Raw genomic sequence first — 17308 nt, 5'->3', positions numbered from 1 at the left:
TTAGGGATGAAGAGTTCTGATATGACTTTCAACTGGTTCATTAAACATATGTGTAATATGTAAAGTAAATATAGTATGTTAACAAATGTTGAATTAAGGTGGGAGGTGTATATAGACCATTATACTATTTCAACTTTTTTTTGTATTTGAAAATTTTCATTATAATAAGTTGGGGGGGAGTATAGAGAAGTATAAATCACTTAACCCCAAACCAACTACAGGTGTTAAGTTATACTATGTGCATTTCTAGTTCAGTTAAAGCCAGAAGACAGAAGGGTCTTTTGCAGTGACAGAAACTTCAGGGACTATGGCATGGCAGGTAAGAGCCAGGAAGAGGTTCTGCATTAGGAGGTAGTAGCAGCCACAGCCTGAAGTTGAACTTCCACTTATATTCTAGCCTAGGAAATTATTCTCAATTGCTTTTGCCAGCCTGGTGCTCTTTGTTACAACTGTCCAGAAGTCCATGCTGGTTCTATCATCACTACACCTGTGAAAAATATGCAATCTTTAGGAAGTAACATTTACTTCCTAAACCAATCTAACACCTCCTCAAACCAAATGACACACACCAGAAGCTACAGACTAAAAATAAGTGAATCTGTATTCATTACTAATCAGTTGGCATAAATTAATTTTCAGATTAAATGGCTATTTTTTTCTTGTGGATGTATATATTCTGATATTTATTCAGGCATTGTATTAATATGTTTTACTTCTTATTTACACAATTTGTCTCAAGTGATATTGTGGAACTCAATTTTTTCCTTACTTGAATCTAATTGTTTTTTCTTTATTTTTCAATTACAGTTGACATTATTATTTTGTGTTGGTTTCAGGTGTACAGCATAATGGTTAGGCAATCATACACTTTACAAAGTGTCCCCCCTGATATTCAAGTACCCACCTGGTACCGTACCTAGTTATTACAATATTACTGACTATATTCTCTATGCTGTACTTTATATCCCCATGACTATTTCATAGTTACAACCAATTTGTAGTTCTTAATCCCTTCACCTTTTTAAAAAAAATATTTTATTTCTTTATTTTTACAGAGAGGGGAAGGGAAGGAGAAAGAGAGGGAGAGAAACATCAGTGTGTGGTTGCCTCTCACATGGTCCCCTACTGGGGACCTGGCCTGCAAATGAGGCACGTGTCCTGACTGGGAATCAAACTGGCAACTCTTCGGTTCGCAGGCCTGTACTCAATCCACTGAGTATACCACCAGGGCTATTTTACTCTTTAGATTCCACATATAAGTGAAACCATATGGTATTTGTCTTTCTCTGTCTTATTTCACTTAGCATAACACCCTCTAGATTCATTCATGCTGTCCCAAATGTTAAGATTTTTCTTTTTCATATCCAAGTAATATTCCATTGTATATGTGTATACACACACACATCTCACCTTTTTTTTATCCACTTATCTATTCATGGGCACTTGGGTTGTTTCCATATCTTGGCTATTGTAAATAATGCTGCAATTAACATGTGCATATATTCTAAATGGCTATTTTTTTAAAAGTGTTTTTAATTTATTGATTTTAGAGAGAGAGAGGGAGGGATAGAGGGAAGGAGAGACAAATACTGATTTGTTGTTTCACTTACTTATTCATTCATTGGTTTATTCTTGTATGGGAAATGACTCAAATAACTCATTACTAGAGTGTCAAAGGAGAAAATTTAAAAGCTAAAGAATGAAAGGAAATAGAAAATAAACTAAATCAAGAACACCAAAATTAACTCTCAAGAATGCAGTCTAGGCTTAATTAAGACTAGATGTTACCAGTAATTCTTACCTAGAATTACTTTCCTAGAATCACTTAGATTAAATTTCAAATGCTGGCTAAACTAGTGAACATGAATTCTAATCAATTTAGACTTAGGAAAACTTGTTTACATTTTTTATTGATTGCAATTTAAAGTCAATTTTCCTCAATTATGCTATATTTTCTTACAGGCAAAGGGAACAGTGAAATGTCTTACACTTGTGTTTAACTTCAAGTGTTTCTGACTGATAGTTTCCCAAACTAAGAAGCAGATAAAATCAGGGCAAATTCCATCTCTCTCCCCCACCCTGTTATTTTTATTCTTCTAAGCCTTTGATATCATACTGCTTTAAAACTACTGCTTTAAAAACTAACTCTGCAATAGTATTCTAATAACTATATATGGTGTCACGTGGATACTACACTCATTGGGGTGATGACTTCGTAAGTTATATAACTATCTCATCACTACATTGTACACCAGAAGCTAATATATCATATGTCAACTGTAATTGAAAACTTTTAAACTTACTTAAAAAAATAAAATAAAATAAATTCTGCTGATGGACACTAACTAGATAAACTGATGGCTCAACTCCTAGGGAGGAGGAATAACTGTGTAGCAGGCTGGGGGGTAATGCTCTTGGAAGCCACTAAAATGTCCTAATTTATCCAAATGTAACCTATTCACACACAAGTCAAAGCCCAGTGCTTGTCCTCCACAAGGCCAGCCCCATAGCTTCCCTGAATTCTGCAGGTGGGTATCACACAATTTCAGTAACCTTATATCCTGATGCTAATCCTAACTCTTGTGGGTTTATCTCCACCACCAAGTTGTGGGCATCTTTCATCACCATTTGCTTGGGATACCTAGCGCGGTACTGAATACAGACATTGCAGGAATTTAGTAAGTACTTGTTTCTTTAGGCTTTCTGGTTCAGTACATACATTTGCACTGGTTGTGGTTAAGACTCTCTGTGAGGCTTGACTCACCTTTTGATAACGAGGAAAACAGCTCTTCCAGGAGTACTTAGTTCTGTGTTTACGAAAGTCATACAGTAAAATAATCCAGAGTCCTTTAGCACCCAGACCATTTTCATTTGGTCAAATGTAAATACGTCAGAATGGGATTACTGCTCCCTTTATCTTGAGACAAAAAACAGCCTTTTCCCATCCACACTTTACACTTCCTCATTAATGTGACTTTTTATTTTAAGCACAAATGCTTTACCTCTGTCACCTTAGACCTAACATAGTTCTTATATTTTCAAGAAAGGCCAGGGATCATGGCCACAAAATGTAATAAAATGCTTGACCAGAAAGTTAAGTAGCCAAACAAATGGGGCATTATAAACAGCTAACTACTTTCTGTCATTATCCAAAACCATGAAAAGGACAGCAATGGTACACATTGAGCTCATCATTGTTAGTCTTTATGGAGAAGCATAACGGACATACCTTACGGGATGCTGAAAGCAATAATCCACTCTGACAAGAACTGAGGCTAAATAACAGCCCTTCCGACTTTAAGGTTATAGAAAGTTTAATTTGTCAGAAGGCACTGGACAGCACTGAATTTATCTCAGGTCACACTGCCTGCGTAATTCTGTAGTTCTCTCAGTATACTCCAATATTACCTGCACATAGGCCACTGAGTTACTGGTTACCTCACTGTCGTAGACAGGTATCATGAAGGGACAAATTTCAGATGCTTACATAACTCATGTAAAATACAAGAGTCATAATGGATAATTGAGAATAGAAAGTATCATATGCATTATCAAGGGCTATACCAATGTGGGTGATGGTGTTTTACAGAGATTTGAATTCCCAAAGCCTTGCTGCTCCTTTGCTCAGGTTAATGAAGAAGAGACTGGACTATTAAAAAAAATCAGTTCCTAGTACAAATTCACATTGAGATTTTTGGAACATGTCCAATTTCCATGGTGACTGCATAAAGCACAATAGCACAGTAGAAATCAATGTAGCTGAAATAGGGACAGCAAGCATCCTCAGAGTAAGTAAAAACCGGCGGTCACAGTATCCATGCCTTTTCTCCACAAGTTCAAAAGTATACCGTCAGATCCCTGATTCTTTCAAGGTCTCCTGTCACCGAGTCACATCTTTCAAAGTCTTACTATACGACTGACTTTCTGCGGGTTTTTTTTTCCCCAACTGTGGCAAGAATTTGTTTGGATTTCCCACAGATGTCAGTGGTGTTAAGTCCTTGCCCAGAAAGCGATTTTGTCTTCTACAGGGTCCATCCAGAATTCCTGAATTTCAGGTTGGTGGGAAGATAAAGGGGGTCGGAGGCTTTCCTTAGCTGGGAGAGGAGAAATGAGCAGTGTCTGTGCCCTACAAGTAATCTACACGCCTGCCTTTGAGGCAAAGGACAGCCCCCGCAAGAGCCAGAACCCCGCTCTGGGTAGACGTAGCTGGAAGAACAGGTTCTCCAGCTCTCAGCCCCGAAGTTCCAGTGCTGGAGGCTGACCAGTACCCCCCAAACCTCCAGGTACCCCAGCTCCAGACCTCAGCGGTAGCAGCCCTGGGTCCTGAAGCCCGCGTTCCCACCCCCTACCCGAACTCACAGCCAGTTTCCTTCTTGATCTCTTCAAGCTCTTCGTCCCGCAGTAACGTGGAGGCCCGAGACCCCATCACCGAGCCGGGAGCTCCTCCGGGAGCAGGCGCGGCAGAAAGGACTGCGGTAGTCGGAGAGAAGGAGGGGACAGAGGAAGGGCCAGGGATCAAGAAGGCAGAGGGCAGCGTATCCACCACAGCCTGGGGAGGGTACCCGAGGGTGTTGCGCGGCCGGGGGCGGCCCCGAGGGTGGCCAATCAGGAGCGAGGCTGAGCCCGGCGCAGGAGACGACGTAGGCGACCCCAGCTCCGGCCTCAGAATGAATCACCGGAGCGCCAAGCCCGGTAGCCCTACCGGTAAGCCCCGCCCCCAGAATTGTGATGCAACCGTCCTTAAAAGAGCAATGCCACTCTGGCTCTAGCGACTGCAATTAAAGGGGCAATGCCATTGATTCACTTTACAACGAGCTAACGTGCGACAGGCAGCCCGTAACAAAGCAGTGTCTCACAGAACTCTAACACAGAAATCCCACCCTATGGGTAGCATTCGGCGCAGAAAAACAATAAAAATAGACAGACTAAACGTCGCCTGTGCGAACTCTAGGGTGTGTCTCCTGGGAACGGCATGCTGGGAGTTGCATTTCCTCGTTTTTCATTTTTCTGAGAAGCCCTCTCTTTCTCCTGGCCGCTGGGGGCGCTGGGGAATCTGTCTCGGGACTGCGCGCTGATTGGCTCTTCAGGAAACAGCTGGACCTCTCGTTGGGCGCGTCCGTTGAGTGGAGCGGGTTCCCCGGGCTCCCTACGTTTCTCCTGTCCTTAGATAACCGCCGCCGCGAGCTTGGAACTCGCCCAGAGTTCTTCTTCAACAGCAGTTCAGTTTTAAAGTTGTAAAGCCTGAGGCCGGAGGAACTCACCGTTTGGCGAAAAGTGGGACAGGATTTCCCAAACTTCCTTCGGATAAAACCCCCAAACAGCAAAGAAGAGTGAATTCCTAGTGTATGGCTCGCCTTTTATTTTATTATTTGCCTTAAAAATGAGGAATCTTGCATTTTGTTCTTATGACATATTTTTATTTTCTTGAAGACAACCGTACCCGTTAAATTAGTACACCCTCTCAGGTGAACTACCGGTAGATCTTTTCCTGTGGCTTCAATGCCTTTTAAGAACCCCCTCACACACACAGACAGACACACACACACCCCTCAAGTGGGTTTTTTTCTTTTAAATTTTTAAAATTTTATTTTGACAGACACACACACATCAATTTCCACTTATTGATGCATTCATTGGTTGATTCTTGTATGTGCTCTGACCTGGGATCAAGGCCCACAGCCTTCCCCACCTTGGCCTAACTGAGCTGCTGGGCCAGGGCTTTAGTTGTTTTGTACAGATCAGGTTTCAGATATGATTAGAACCAGATTCTGATCGCTATCACTTAATACATATACATTGGGGGGCTCTTGGCAAGCTGCCCAATTTAATTTGAGTTATTAGTTTTAACCTTTGCCTAAGGCTTTGAGGGCTTAGCATGAGACCTAGGTTCTAGACTCACCGAGTTGTTTTCATTACTGATTTGCTCTTGATGGACCTAGTGATGTCTGCTTCCGTATGTCCTGAGTGGGATGGTTTTGATATGCCTGTCTAGAAGCCATAGGAGCTTCTTTTTAATCTTGCGAGTGTGGGTATGGTAGAAAAATCTTGATGTCAGCCACCGGAATGGCCCTGTTGTGAGTCTGTCTTGAAGCCCATCTCTAGATCCTGATCTTAGTTTTTCCTTTCTAATCTTGAATCTTCCATTTGCAGGTGTCTTCAGTCAAAGCTTTCTTTGCTTTGTGTTAATTTTTTTCCTTGACTTTAACATTTCTTAAGTTTCCTTACTTTGCAAGCATTTCACAAACTTTTATTTCTTATCTTTTAAAAATATAAATGAATTTTTGGTCTGGTTTTTCCACTTTTATGTCCTATTGTTTCTGTGAAAATTCCCTTTTTGCCTACTGGGTTGACTTAAAAAAAATGATTTTCTCAGACGCTTTGGTGACAATATTCTCTGGATGCTTAACACTTGGTCTTGCCCTAGACTACACATACTCTCCCCTAGGTGCCTGGTTTTAGTTCAGGTTCCACTACCTTCTAAATATGTGACTTTGGGCAGGTGTTTTAAATCTTTAAGCCTCAGTTTCTGCATGTGTAAATTAGGCGGTGGTTGTTGTAGGCAACAAATAACATTTGTAAAAGCCCTCTCCCAGGGGTGTCCAACCTGGGGCCATGGGCCGTTTGCGGCCCAGGGTGGCTATGAATGTGGCTCAACACAAAATCATAAATTCACTTAAAACATTATGAGATTTTTTTGTGTGTGATTACATGTTGCAATGTATTTAATTTGTGGCCCAAAACAACTCTTCTTCTTTCAGTGTAGCCTTGAGACACCAAAATTTGGACACCCCTGCTAGACCTTAAAATATAAAAATATAGGTTATGTATCTAGCTTAAATTACTATGTATCTTCTTACCTTCTTCCTAGTTGAATTATGCCATAATTGTTCCATCAATGTTTCATTTTAAAGTAAATTGCAAATTCAGTGGTTGACTATTCATAGTTGGGCAAAGGCAAGCAGCTTTTAAATTGAAACAACCATAGAAGAAAACTCATCTGGGGTTCTATATACAAGAACATCCAAATAACAGGATTCTAAAAGATACTTTAAAAAATTCATCTTTTAATATACAGTATTACACTAAAAATATGAGTGTCTACTATGAATGATACTTATGTCTATAAGATAGTTTTTTTCTTTATACATTTCTGCATTATTATGTCCCCATTTCTATACTTTTATTGACATGATAGTGGACAATTTCAATATAGAGAGTTTTTTAATTGGGGAGTTTTTCATTTTTCTCCATATACACCTTGAAATTATAAATTTTTCACAAAACAGTTGGATTTAAAAATCTCGTGTATGGCATGTGGCAGTTTAATCTGTCAGGTGATGACTTGTTGGTGACACTACGGCAGCCCAGTGCCTGAGCTGTGGCCAGGTTGGGATGGAATGGCCCTGGCAGTGACATGGCAGCTGGAATGGTAATGGATAAATTGTGGGAGTTCTAAGTCACTTATGATTTGGTTGGTAAAAGTGCCAAACTCCAGAAATGTTACTAATCTAGAAGGGGCTAGATCCAGAAGAGGGTAGGGAGATCACAGACATTTCGGGGTAAACAGTTTATTGCAGCATGTGTCACAAATGTTAGTATCCATTTTTGTTCATTTTTTCTTTTCTGTTTTGGGTTGGTATTAAGAAGGTATAAGCGTGTGCCATTTAAAAGCCTCTAAGTGTGCTTATTCATTTAACAAAGGAAGGAAAGGTGGTACTACTACATTTTATAGACAAAGAAGCCAAGTCTACCTTGCCTGAAGTCCTATGGTTTTCCGTTTCCCATGTAAATATTAGAGTTGGTGCTTAAAGAGATCTTTTTCTCATTATCATTCTAAGAAGTTGAACAAAACTGAGTTACTCTCATAGTTTTAATTTTCTTGTCCCTTCCAGGTATGGGGAAAGAGGAAAAAACCCCATCCTCCCCAAAATATTTTAAAAATCATAGATCTCTTTTATTTTCAAGTGCTTAGATACTCAGTGAAGATTACGTGAAGACTGCTTTTGGAATCAAAAGGCATGGATCTCAGCAGTGACTACCATTTCCTCAATCAGATTTTGTGGAGAAGGGTGAAACTCACATTGGTCTGTGGCATCTTTGAGGGAGTGCTCCAGCATGTGGACCCTAACAAGATTGTTGTCCTAAAGAAAGGTCTCTTGTTATTTCTCATACTCTTCTGCCATTTAAGAGATTAATAACAGTTTGAATGATGACTCTGGGCTCCACAGGGATCATTAGTAGTCATTATTCCTATTTTAGGCAAGGAGTAAGAGGAAGGTTAGAATGCTATTTTCCCTAGCAGAGCAACATAGCTGCATATGCTAATTTGTCTCCATTTCTATACTTTTATTGACATGATAGTGGACAATTTCAGTATAGAGAGTTTTTTAATTGGGTGGGTTTTTTTTTTTCATTTTTCTCCATATACATCTTGAAATTATGAATAACCTCTCCATTAGTTAGATATGCTTTTGGCTTCAACAGACAAATTCACAAAGACATTTCTTTTTCTCATGCAAAAAGAAGTCCACAGGTAGGTACGCTGCTTAGGAATAGTGCAGATGCCAGGAGGAATGTGATGTCTTGTGCTCCTGCTCTGCCACCTCAGTGATTGTCTATTGGGTTGGCCAAAAAGTCCATTTAGTGTTTCTTGTAAAAAAAAACATGCATTTTTCATTTTCATCAATAACTTTCTTGATTTGGATATTTTGAGTATGTCAGCTATCTCCTGATATTGGCTTCTAGTGGGTAGAGGCCAGGGGTGCTGCTAAACATCTTCCAATGCATAAGACTGCCCCACAGCAAAGAATTATTTGGCCAAAATGTCAATAGCACCAAGAAACTTCACAAACCACTTTTGACATGTTCCATCAGTGACAGCACCTTTTCCATATGCTGCACAAATCTTTTTTGTGTGTTTCTGTTGTGTTTTTAGCTTTCTTGAAATAAAGCATAATATGCCAAATATGTTGCATATCTTCTTCCATCTTCAATATTAAAATGGCTGCACAAAAATCCACCAATTTTAATAAGTTTTTTAAGTGCACACTGATATGACAACTGTCACAATACAATCTAACAAAATTGTTTCAAATGAAGTTAAAACAACTAAACACTACTACAGCCGTCATACAGAAAAAACTAAATGAATTATTTGGCCAAACTAATATTATTCTCATGGTAATAAAATAACCTACACCTGCCAGCTTCCAAGCTTCATTTCTGGTTTATTATTAAGGATACAACTCAGGAACAGCCAAATGGAAGAGATGCATAGGGCAAGGTATGTGGGAAGGGACTTGAAGTTTTCATGCCCTCTCTGAGTGTGCCACTCTCCTGGATCCTCCATGTGTTCACCTTGAAGCTACAATATGTAGTTTTTTATTCAGCTAGAATATTGACTTGCTAGGGTAGTTGTTTTCCTGGCATGGTAAGTTTCAAGTTCACTATTAAAATATGCATAAAGGACATTTGAGAGATTAGTGTTATTGTTAAGCCATATTATGACCTTTGTGGGCTAGGATTAATTCACTTGGTAACTATTTATTGATAGTTTTATATCCCAGGACTGTGTTAGGTACTAGGGATGTAGATAAGAATAACACTGTCCCATGTCTCTGCCCTGGCTGGTGTGGGTCAGTGGATTGAGTGCCGACCTGTGAACCAAAGGGTCACTGGTTTGATTGCCAGTCAGGGCACATGCCTGGGTTGCAGGCATGAGGGGCAACTGAGCATTGATGTTACTGTCTTTCTTTTTCTCCCTCCCTTTCCCTCTCTTAAATAAATAAAATATTTAAAAAGAAAAAAAATAACACTGTCCCTGTACTCAGAAAACTTAGTCTAGTATGGAGACATAAGCAGGTATTAATACAGTACTACAGTGTGATATTCTCTCTGATAAAGGGACACACAAGATATTATGAGAACACAAAGGTTCAGCTGCCGGTAATTTAGATCTGAGAGTGATAGGGTTAGTACTGTGGGGAAGGCTTCCCTCAAGGAGGAATTGATGGCAGAACTTTATTCAGGTGAGTAGGAATTAACTGGCTGGGAAGAAAGGGGAAGGCTGTTTTAGGTGAGTGGTTCTCAAACTTTGTGCATCAGAATAACCTGGAGACTTGTTTTTTTAAGGTCTAGGATAGGGATAAAAAAATTTACATTTCTGACAAGTTTCCAGGTGTTGCTGATGCTGTGCTGGGGAGCACTTTGAGAGAACTATTGTCTTAAACAGAAGTTGCAGCATGTACAAAAATATAGGGACATGAAAATGTGCTGCATTTAGAAACCCTAAGTAAATTTTAGTGTTGAAAGATGTGAGAAATAAGGCTGGAGAAGTAGGCATGGATAATTTAGAAGGACCTTACATGTCATAGCATTTTGACACTTCTGAAATCAACGTGGAACAATCTGAAAGATTTTTAAGTGGGAAGAATAAAAGTTTTCAAGTTAGTTACTTGAAATTTTTAATGCAGTGTCATTAGGAACCATGCTCAGATGCTAGGAACAGATTTGCTTCCAGGGGCTTAAATAAATTAGGACTTTATTCTCCCTTATAAGGCAGACATCCCAGGCCTATTGTGACACTCCCCAAAGTTGGCAGGGATCTGGGATTTTTCATCTTTCTGCTCTTCCATCTTTAGCACATGGCTTCAAACCTCAGAATTCCAGACAAGAGGAAGAGGAAAAACAGCGAAAAGGGTATTCTACCCAGCTGAGTCAGTCCCCTAAAAGAGATGTTCTGGAAGTCCAGTAGAACACCACTGTCTACAAGGAGGTTGAGCATGTTTCTAGCCTGAATAAATGGTACTGAGTAGACAACAATCAGTAAATGCCTCATGCTTGTTCAACAAAGCATTCAGTCCAGATGAAATATTTTGGTAAATTTCTCTGTAGTCTTTAATGACATAGATTTATGTAATGGACATAATATAAGTCTGGTATGTCATATATACCATTGTTTTAGTTACCATTATTACAAGCATTTTCTCATGTAACAGCTGCTGTGAGCATTTCCATCTAGATAAATAACACCACGTTGTAGACATGACATCTAAACTGCTAATTCCCTTATCTGCTATGAGGAATTGGATTGTTGTTCCTGCCAATTAATATTTTTAGCATGTAGCATGACATGAGTGTGGACCCTAGAAATAGTTAGCTGCCTTAAAATTCTTCTGGAGTTAGGTGGAATAAAAATCGATAAAAATATAGTAAGTATATGTAATACCTTGCCCCAAAGGCCTTAGCATATTCTTGGAAGAAGTTTAAATTTTTATTTATTATTGATTTTTAGAGAGAGAGAAACATCAGTTTGTTGTTCCACTTGTTTATGCCTTCATTGGTTGATTCTTTTAAGTGCCTCGACCAGAGAATCAAACCCTCAACCTTGGTGTATTGGGATGATGATGCTCTAACCAACTGAGCTACCCAGCCTTTGCTTCTTCAGAGAAGTTCGAGTTCAGTGTACTACTGCTGCCCTTTTGGTTTCTCTGAGGTTCTCTCTTTTTTTTTTTTTTTTTTTTTTTTTAATCCTTACTCAAGGACATGCTTACTGATTTTACAGAAAGGGGAAGGGAAGGGGAAGAGAGGGAGAAAAACATCAATGTGAGAGAAACATCAATTTGTTGCCTCTTGCACATGCCCTGAGCAGGGACTAAACCTACAGCCTAGGCATGTTCCTTGACCAAATATCAAACCTGCAATCTTTTTGGATTATGGGAAAATACTCCAACCAGTTGAGCCACACTGACCAGGAAGATTCCTTCTGTTTTTTATTCTATTTGTTTCAAAATTATAGTGTTGCAATTTTTTGTTGACTCTTCATTCCTTGGGGAAAATAATTTGGGAATTTTTTATAAAACTCAGATTGGGCACTTTTGAGAGACATATTTTCTTATAGTTTTAGGGAATATTATTTTTTTTATTAACCAACTGAATTGTTTTCTATAACAGTGAAGAATGTGGAGACTGGTCGAAGTATCCCAGGAGTGAAGATGTTTTTTGGGCATGAGATTGTTAATGGTGAGAGCTTCATATTCCTGGAATTCTGATATTGGGATTTTCATTAGTAACAAACTCACTGCACTGCCTCACTCACTGCCTCATCCTTTTTTTCAATATTTGAAAAAAAAAAGTATTATCTTGCCTTTAATATTGCATTTATGAACTCTTAAGTTGGTATTTGAGAATTGACCCTTACTGTTTCAATGAATATTACGAGCAGAATAGTCATTAGTCATCTTGGTTTTACAATGTGAGGGTTGCTGGTGCTCATTACTAGAACTCAGCCAGCAGGCAGAGTTAGGAATCTGGACAGAAAGGAACTGTCTTGCTCAGTAAGCAAGCTTAACACTACTAGTTCACAGTGCATTCACAGTCCCTTATCTGAAACCTTGAGGCTGAACGTTTCAGAGTCCAGAATGGTTCTGGACTTTTGGAAAACCTAACACAGGATATGCACTGTTCATATTACATAATACCTCAAGTGGATCTGGGCAGCACTCTGTAATGAAAAACATTTCTACAGAGAAATGGTTGGATAATCATACTAAGTGGAATAACATAGCACTATAAATATTATGTCGGTTTGGGTTTGCTACTAAAAGAGTTACCAAAACTTTTCTTGGTTTTCAGAGCTTTTTAGGTTTTGGAATCACAGAAACAGCCCTGTTCTTTATTTCTGCCAACCAAAGCCATTTGGTAAGAATAGGCACAGTTGTTTGCCTGAAAGAGTGTAGAAGCTCAGCTGGTCCATGTGCTTCAGACAAGCCAAATGGGCTAAGAAAGTGGCTGGGAGCAGGAACTATTTTTGCTTTCAAGAGCTCAAAAGCAGAAAGCCCGCCAAGGAGGAATTAAGATCAGTGCAGTGTGGAGAGGGTGGTAGAGTGGGAGATCTAGGTCTGCACAGGGTTCTGCAATGGTTTCTGTCTTCTCACCATTTGGGCAAATATGAGGAAAGGAAAGGACTCCTGTAAATGAGATTACTGCTGTCGGAAAGATTACTTTGTTTTGTGAGAGAAGTAAGGTTTAGGGGAGACAAAAATCTCGCCAAATTAATGACTGCCAATCCAGACCCATTTCTAGCCAACTATCTAACTGTCCTTTGTCACTGAAGATGCTTCTGTAAGCACTCTGTCCCTCTGAACACCTTTTTATAATGTGGCAGTGAGAGTGGTGGCAGTAGTGGGATTTTTAATTGTGTTTTAAATATTAGCTTTTGCAGAGGAGCAGAGCTCTGGACTGGCTCAAAGCTAGGCTGTGGATGGGTTCATAACGAGAAGTGAAGGGATCAGTACTACCATCTCTCTAACTCAGGAGAATACTAACCATTGACTAGCTTTGTGGTCTGTACACATGGATTTTATCTCCTCCCAAGTTCTTTCTCAAGGCTTAGCGTTCATAATTTTTCAGCTCAAAAAATGACCTCCTCTTTCTTTGCCCTGTGGCTCAGTCAGGGATGGAGGGATCTCCCTGAAAAACACCTTGAATAAGAATGATCAAGATGAAGGATAATAATTGACTAATCATGGTTTTTAGTGAATTTCACCTTCTCTGCCCCTGGCTCAGCACTTCTAGGTAGTGCTAGGGAAAGAGGCATTTGAGAGCGGCCCTTGAGAGCCTTTCCCCCCGAAAAGTAACTAAGTGTACTTAATTGAATCAAGATGCCATTAATTGTAACATACACTATTACTTTTCCCACCCTAAGAAGGAAAAAATGCTGCCGATTAAATTGTCATGTGCAGTTACTGTAAATCATATGCAATTTCAGAGCTGTTTAAAATGTGCATCATTGAATCAATGATATATAATATTTCCTATATTCCCTGTACTGCTAGGTCAAAAATAAAGTTTCTGAATCTCATGGAATGTTTTCTCGCATATATCTTTTGTGATTTCCAGTCTAGTTTTTATTACCTTTCATGTCACTGAACTACTAACGTAGCAGTCTATGAGAGTTTTGAAGGGGACAGTTCTGTAAATGATTTTATAGAAAACTCCCAAACAGTACATAGTGTGATGGAAAGTGCATTAGGATAGGAATGAATAGAAGAGAAAAGATATCTCTAGAACCAATTTGTATGACCAGAAAGGCGCCTTGGAGCAGAAAGGGTAAAGGGCACATGTAAAGAGTTTCCTAATCTTTCTGAATGGCCATGGAAGCTACATAGGGACATAGTGATCGACATTTGGATAAAGAAGAAGTGCTGCATATCTACAATGGAGTATTACTTGGCCATAAAAAGAATGAAATTCTTACCATTTGCAACAACATGGGTGGACCAGAGGGTATTATGCTTAGTGAAAAAAATTAGAGAAAGATAAATATGATTTTACTTATATATGGACTCTAAAAAAACAAAATAAGTGAACAACAAAACAGAAACAAATTTATAGATATAGAGAACCAGATGATTGTTGCCAGATGGGATGGGGGTTGGGAGACTGGGTAAAAAAAAAAGGTGAGGGGATTAAGAACTGCAAATTGGCAGTTACAAAATAGTCATGGGGATGTAAAGTACAGCATACGGAATGTAGTCAATAATATTGCAATAACTATGTATGATGCCAGGGGAGTACTAGATGTATCTGGGTGATCACTTAGTAAGTTATATAGATATCTAACCACTATGCTGTACACCTGAAACTAATATAATACTGAATGTCAACTGTAATTGAAAAGTATAAATAAATATTAGGAGTCTTTAGTGCTTTGGATAGTCTTTTCTACTCTCTTTTATAGATAGCATATAAAGTCCTCTAGGGACCAACATTTCATTTCTAATTACTGTCTGTGGTATACAGCCAGACATCCACAGTCCATCTGAGGATAGATGGAGTGTTAATTGCTTTCAGATTGGAAACTGTTGGAAGTCATTTGTTTATTTTACAGTGGAGCTACTGGATGAAGCAGAACAAACTGCATTGGGGGAAAAGGCATCCTCTGTAAGGTATGATGGAACAATTTTCTTAATTATGATGTTACCCAAATGTACACATCAGGGTAGAATGTCTTACCTAACTCTAATTCACTAGCTGGGTAATTCCTAAAATGGCCTGAGGTGTAACAGAAATGAGAAAAAAATAGATGGGTATTTTTCCCATCTTTAGATGGTATATCCAAGTCAGGTAAGCAGTGGATGAATGGGCCGTCTATGAAATAGAGGTCTAGGGTTCTTATCATTGATGTGTGGCAAAATCTGTGTATGGCATTAGCAACAAAGAATAATTCACCTGAGTGTTGCTTTTTTGTAAGCACAGTCCAAATACAGAGAGCACCAGGATGGATAAAATGAAAAATGAAGACCTAAGTGTACGTGAGCTTCCTTCTCCTGCTTTTGAGGCACCAACCACCTCTCTCCTGAATGACCTCAAGTACAGCCTGTCAGGTCAGTGCTGGGCCTCTCTTTATTGTGGTTCACAAGTCTTCAGAGTTGGCATAACCCTGAGTCAAGGTTCCATGTGAAATGCTTAGCTAAGTCGTTGATTCTCGGTCCTGGATTAAGATAACATATCGTGATTCATTGGTTTATTTAATATTTGAGTGCATACTATACCTGGACATTTGGTATACTGAGGTGTGGTATCTGTGCCCTCATTGAGCTCTGGTTTAGTAAACACACACTAAATAATTAAATAAGATAAATGGCTATAATATATACTATGCTAGTGCCAGATGCTGTGGAGAGAAAAAAGGAAGAAAGAGTAGATGTCTGTGGAGAGGGTGGTTTTACAATTGAGGGTGTCCAGGATATGCCTTATTGAAATGGTGACATTTGAATAATGGCCTGGAGGAGGTGAGGGATGGAGCTATATGGATATCTGTGGGAAATATTTGGCGGGGGGGGGGGCAGGGAAAAAAACAAATGCAAAGACCCTGAGTTAGGAATATGTCAGGATCTTGACATAACAGCAAGGAGATCAGTGTGCTGGAGCAAGGAGAGTAGTAGGAGATGAAGCGGGGTCAGTGGGTCATGGAAGACATTGTAATCATTGAAGGGGCTTTTACTCTGAAATGAGAAGAGAAGCCACTGAAGATTTTTTGGATTTATCATTTCCCTAATGACTCAGGATTTTGAAGATCTTTTTATGTGTTTATTTGGCATTGAATATCTTTGGTAAAATGTCTGTTCATATCTTTTGCTCATTTTTCTTATTGAAGTATTTTCTTATTATTTTCTTAGGAGTTCTTTATATATTCTGGATACAAGTCTTTTCTCATAAATGCTTTGTAAATATTTTCTCTAAATCTGTGGTCTGGCTTTTCATTCTCTTAAAGTATCAAAGGGCAGACTTTTTAAATTTTGATGAACTACAATTTATTTATATTTTCTTTCATGGGTAATGCTTTTGGTGTTATATCTAAGAAGTTTTTTTGTAACCCAAAGTCACAAAGATTTTCTCTGTATTTTTTTCTAGCTGTTTCATAAGTTTTAGGTTTACATTTAGGTCTATGATCCATTTTCAGTTATTTTTTGTATAGATATGAGGTATGGATCAAAGTTTCTTTTTTGCAAATGAATAACCAGTTGTTCCAGTACCATTTGTTTAAAAGACTATATATTCTTCACTCAATTACATTTGCACCTTTGTCAAAAATCAGTTGTCTATAAATGTGTAGGTTTATTTCTCAACATTCTATTCTGTGACATTGATCTATTTCTTTATCTTTACACCAACAATAGACTGTTTACAATTGATTTATGCTTGAAGTTGGGTAATGTTCTTTCTCCAAGTTGTTTTGGCTATTTTCAGTTTTTAAAATTTCCCTATGAACTTCAGAATTAGCCTGTTAATTTCTACCAAAAAAAAAAAAGAAACCCTACTGGAATTTTTATTGAGATTGCATTGAATTGATAGATAGGGGAATATTAGCATCTTAACAATATTAAGTGTCCCAATCCATTTACCTAGTATATCTTTCCATTTGTTTAGATTTAATTTCTCAGCAATGTTTTGTAGTCCCCAGCATGTCATATATTTTTTCCATATTTATCCCTAAGTATTTCATATTATACTATTGTATACTATTTTAAGACTTTTATTTCCCATTGGAAAGTTTTGAGCAGTGAAGTAACGTGATCTGACTTTTGTTTTAACAAGCCTCTTTAAAGCCTGTATGGAGAAATGCTGTAAAGAGGGCAAGGATGAAAGCATGTACAGGAGGCTATTGAAATATTTTGGGATGAGTGGGTATGATGGGGCTTGGACCCCAGTAGTACCTGTGTGGCTGGTAAGAAGTGGCAGCCCTGACCGGAGTGGCCCAGTTGGTGGGGCGTCATTCCACAAAGCGAAAGGCCTCTTGTTCAGT

At 38.8% G+C, this 17308-nt stretch overlaps 2 protein-coding genes across 3 annotated transcripts in view; one reads left to right on the top strand and one right to left on the bottom strand.

The window, feature by feature from the left end:
• Nucleotides 1-4670, bottom strand: part of CHP1 (calcineurin like EF-hand protein 1) — a 43262-nt gene extending 38592 nt beyond the window's left edge. Inside the window, exon 1 of the mRNA XM_045823593.1 lies at nt 4360-4670. Within this exon, the coding sequence (XP_045679549.1) occupies nt 4360-4426 (67 nt within the window). The 5' untranslated portion in view covers nt 4427-4670. The remainder of the gene's footprint in view (nt 1-4359) is intronic.
• A 3348-nt stretch (nt 4671-8018) lies between these two features.
• The window catches only part of EXD1 (exonuclease 3'-5' domain containing 1), a 33639-nt gene continuing 24349 nt past the window's right edge, over nt 8019-17308 (top strand). Inside the window, exons 1-4 of one of the 2 annotated variants that reach the window (XM_045823603.1) lie at nt 8019-8151; nt 11953-12021; nt 14891-14948; nt 15259-15386. In XM_045823603.1, the coding sequence (XP_045679559.1) occupies nt 8019-8151; nt 11953-12021; nt 14891-14948; nt 15259-15386 (388 nt within the window). The remainder of the gene's footprint in view (nt 8152-11952; nt 12022-14890; nt 14949-15258; nt 15387-17308) is intronic. The other variant, XM_045823604.1, reaches the window with a different exon arrangement.

Source organism: Phyllostomus hastatus, unplaced genomic scaffold (assembly GCF_019186645.2).
Source record: "Phyllostomus hastatus isolate PE091 unplaced genomic scaffold, TTU_PhHast_1.1 phas_scaffold_501, whole genome shotgun sequence".
NCBI classification, from domain to species: domain Eukaryota; kingdom Metazoa; phylum Chordata; class Mammalia; order Chiroptera; family Phyllostomidae; genus Phyllostomus; species Phyllostomus hastatus.
Note: the sequence above shows the minus strand (reverse complement) of the source record. Positions and strands in the feature narration are given on the sequence as shown.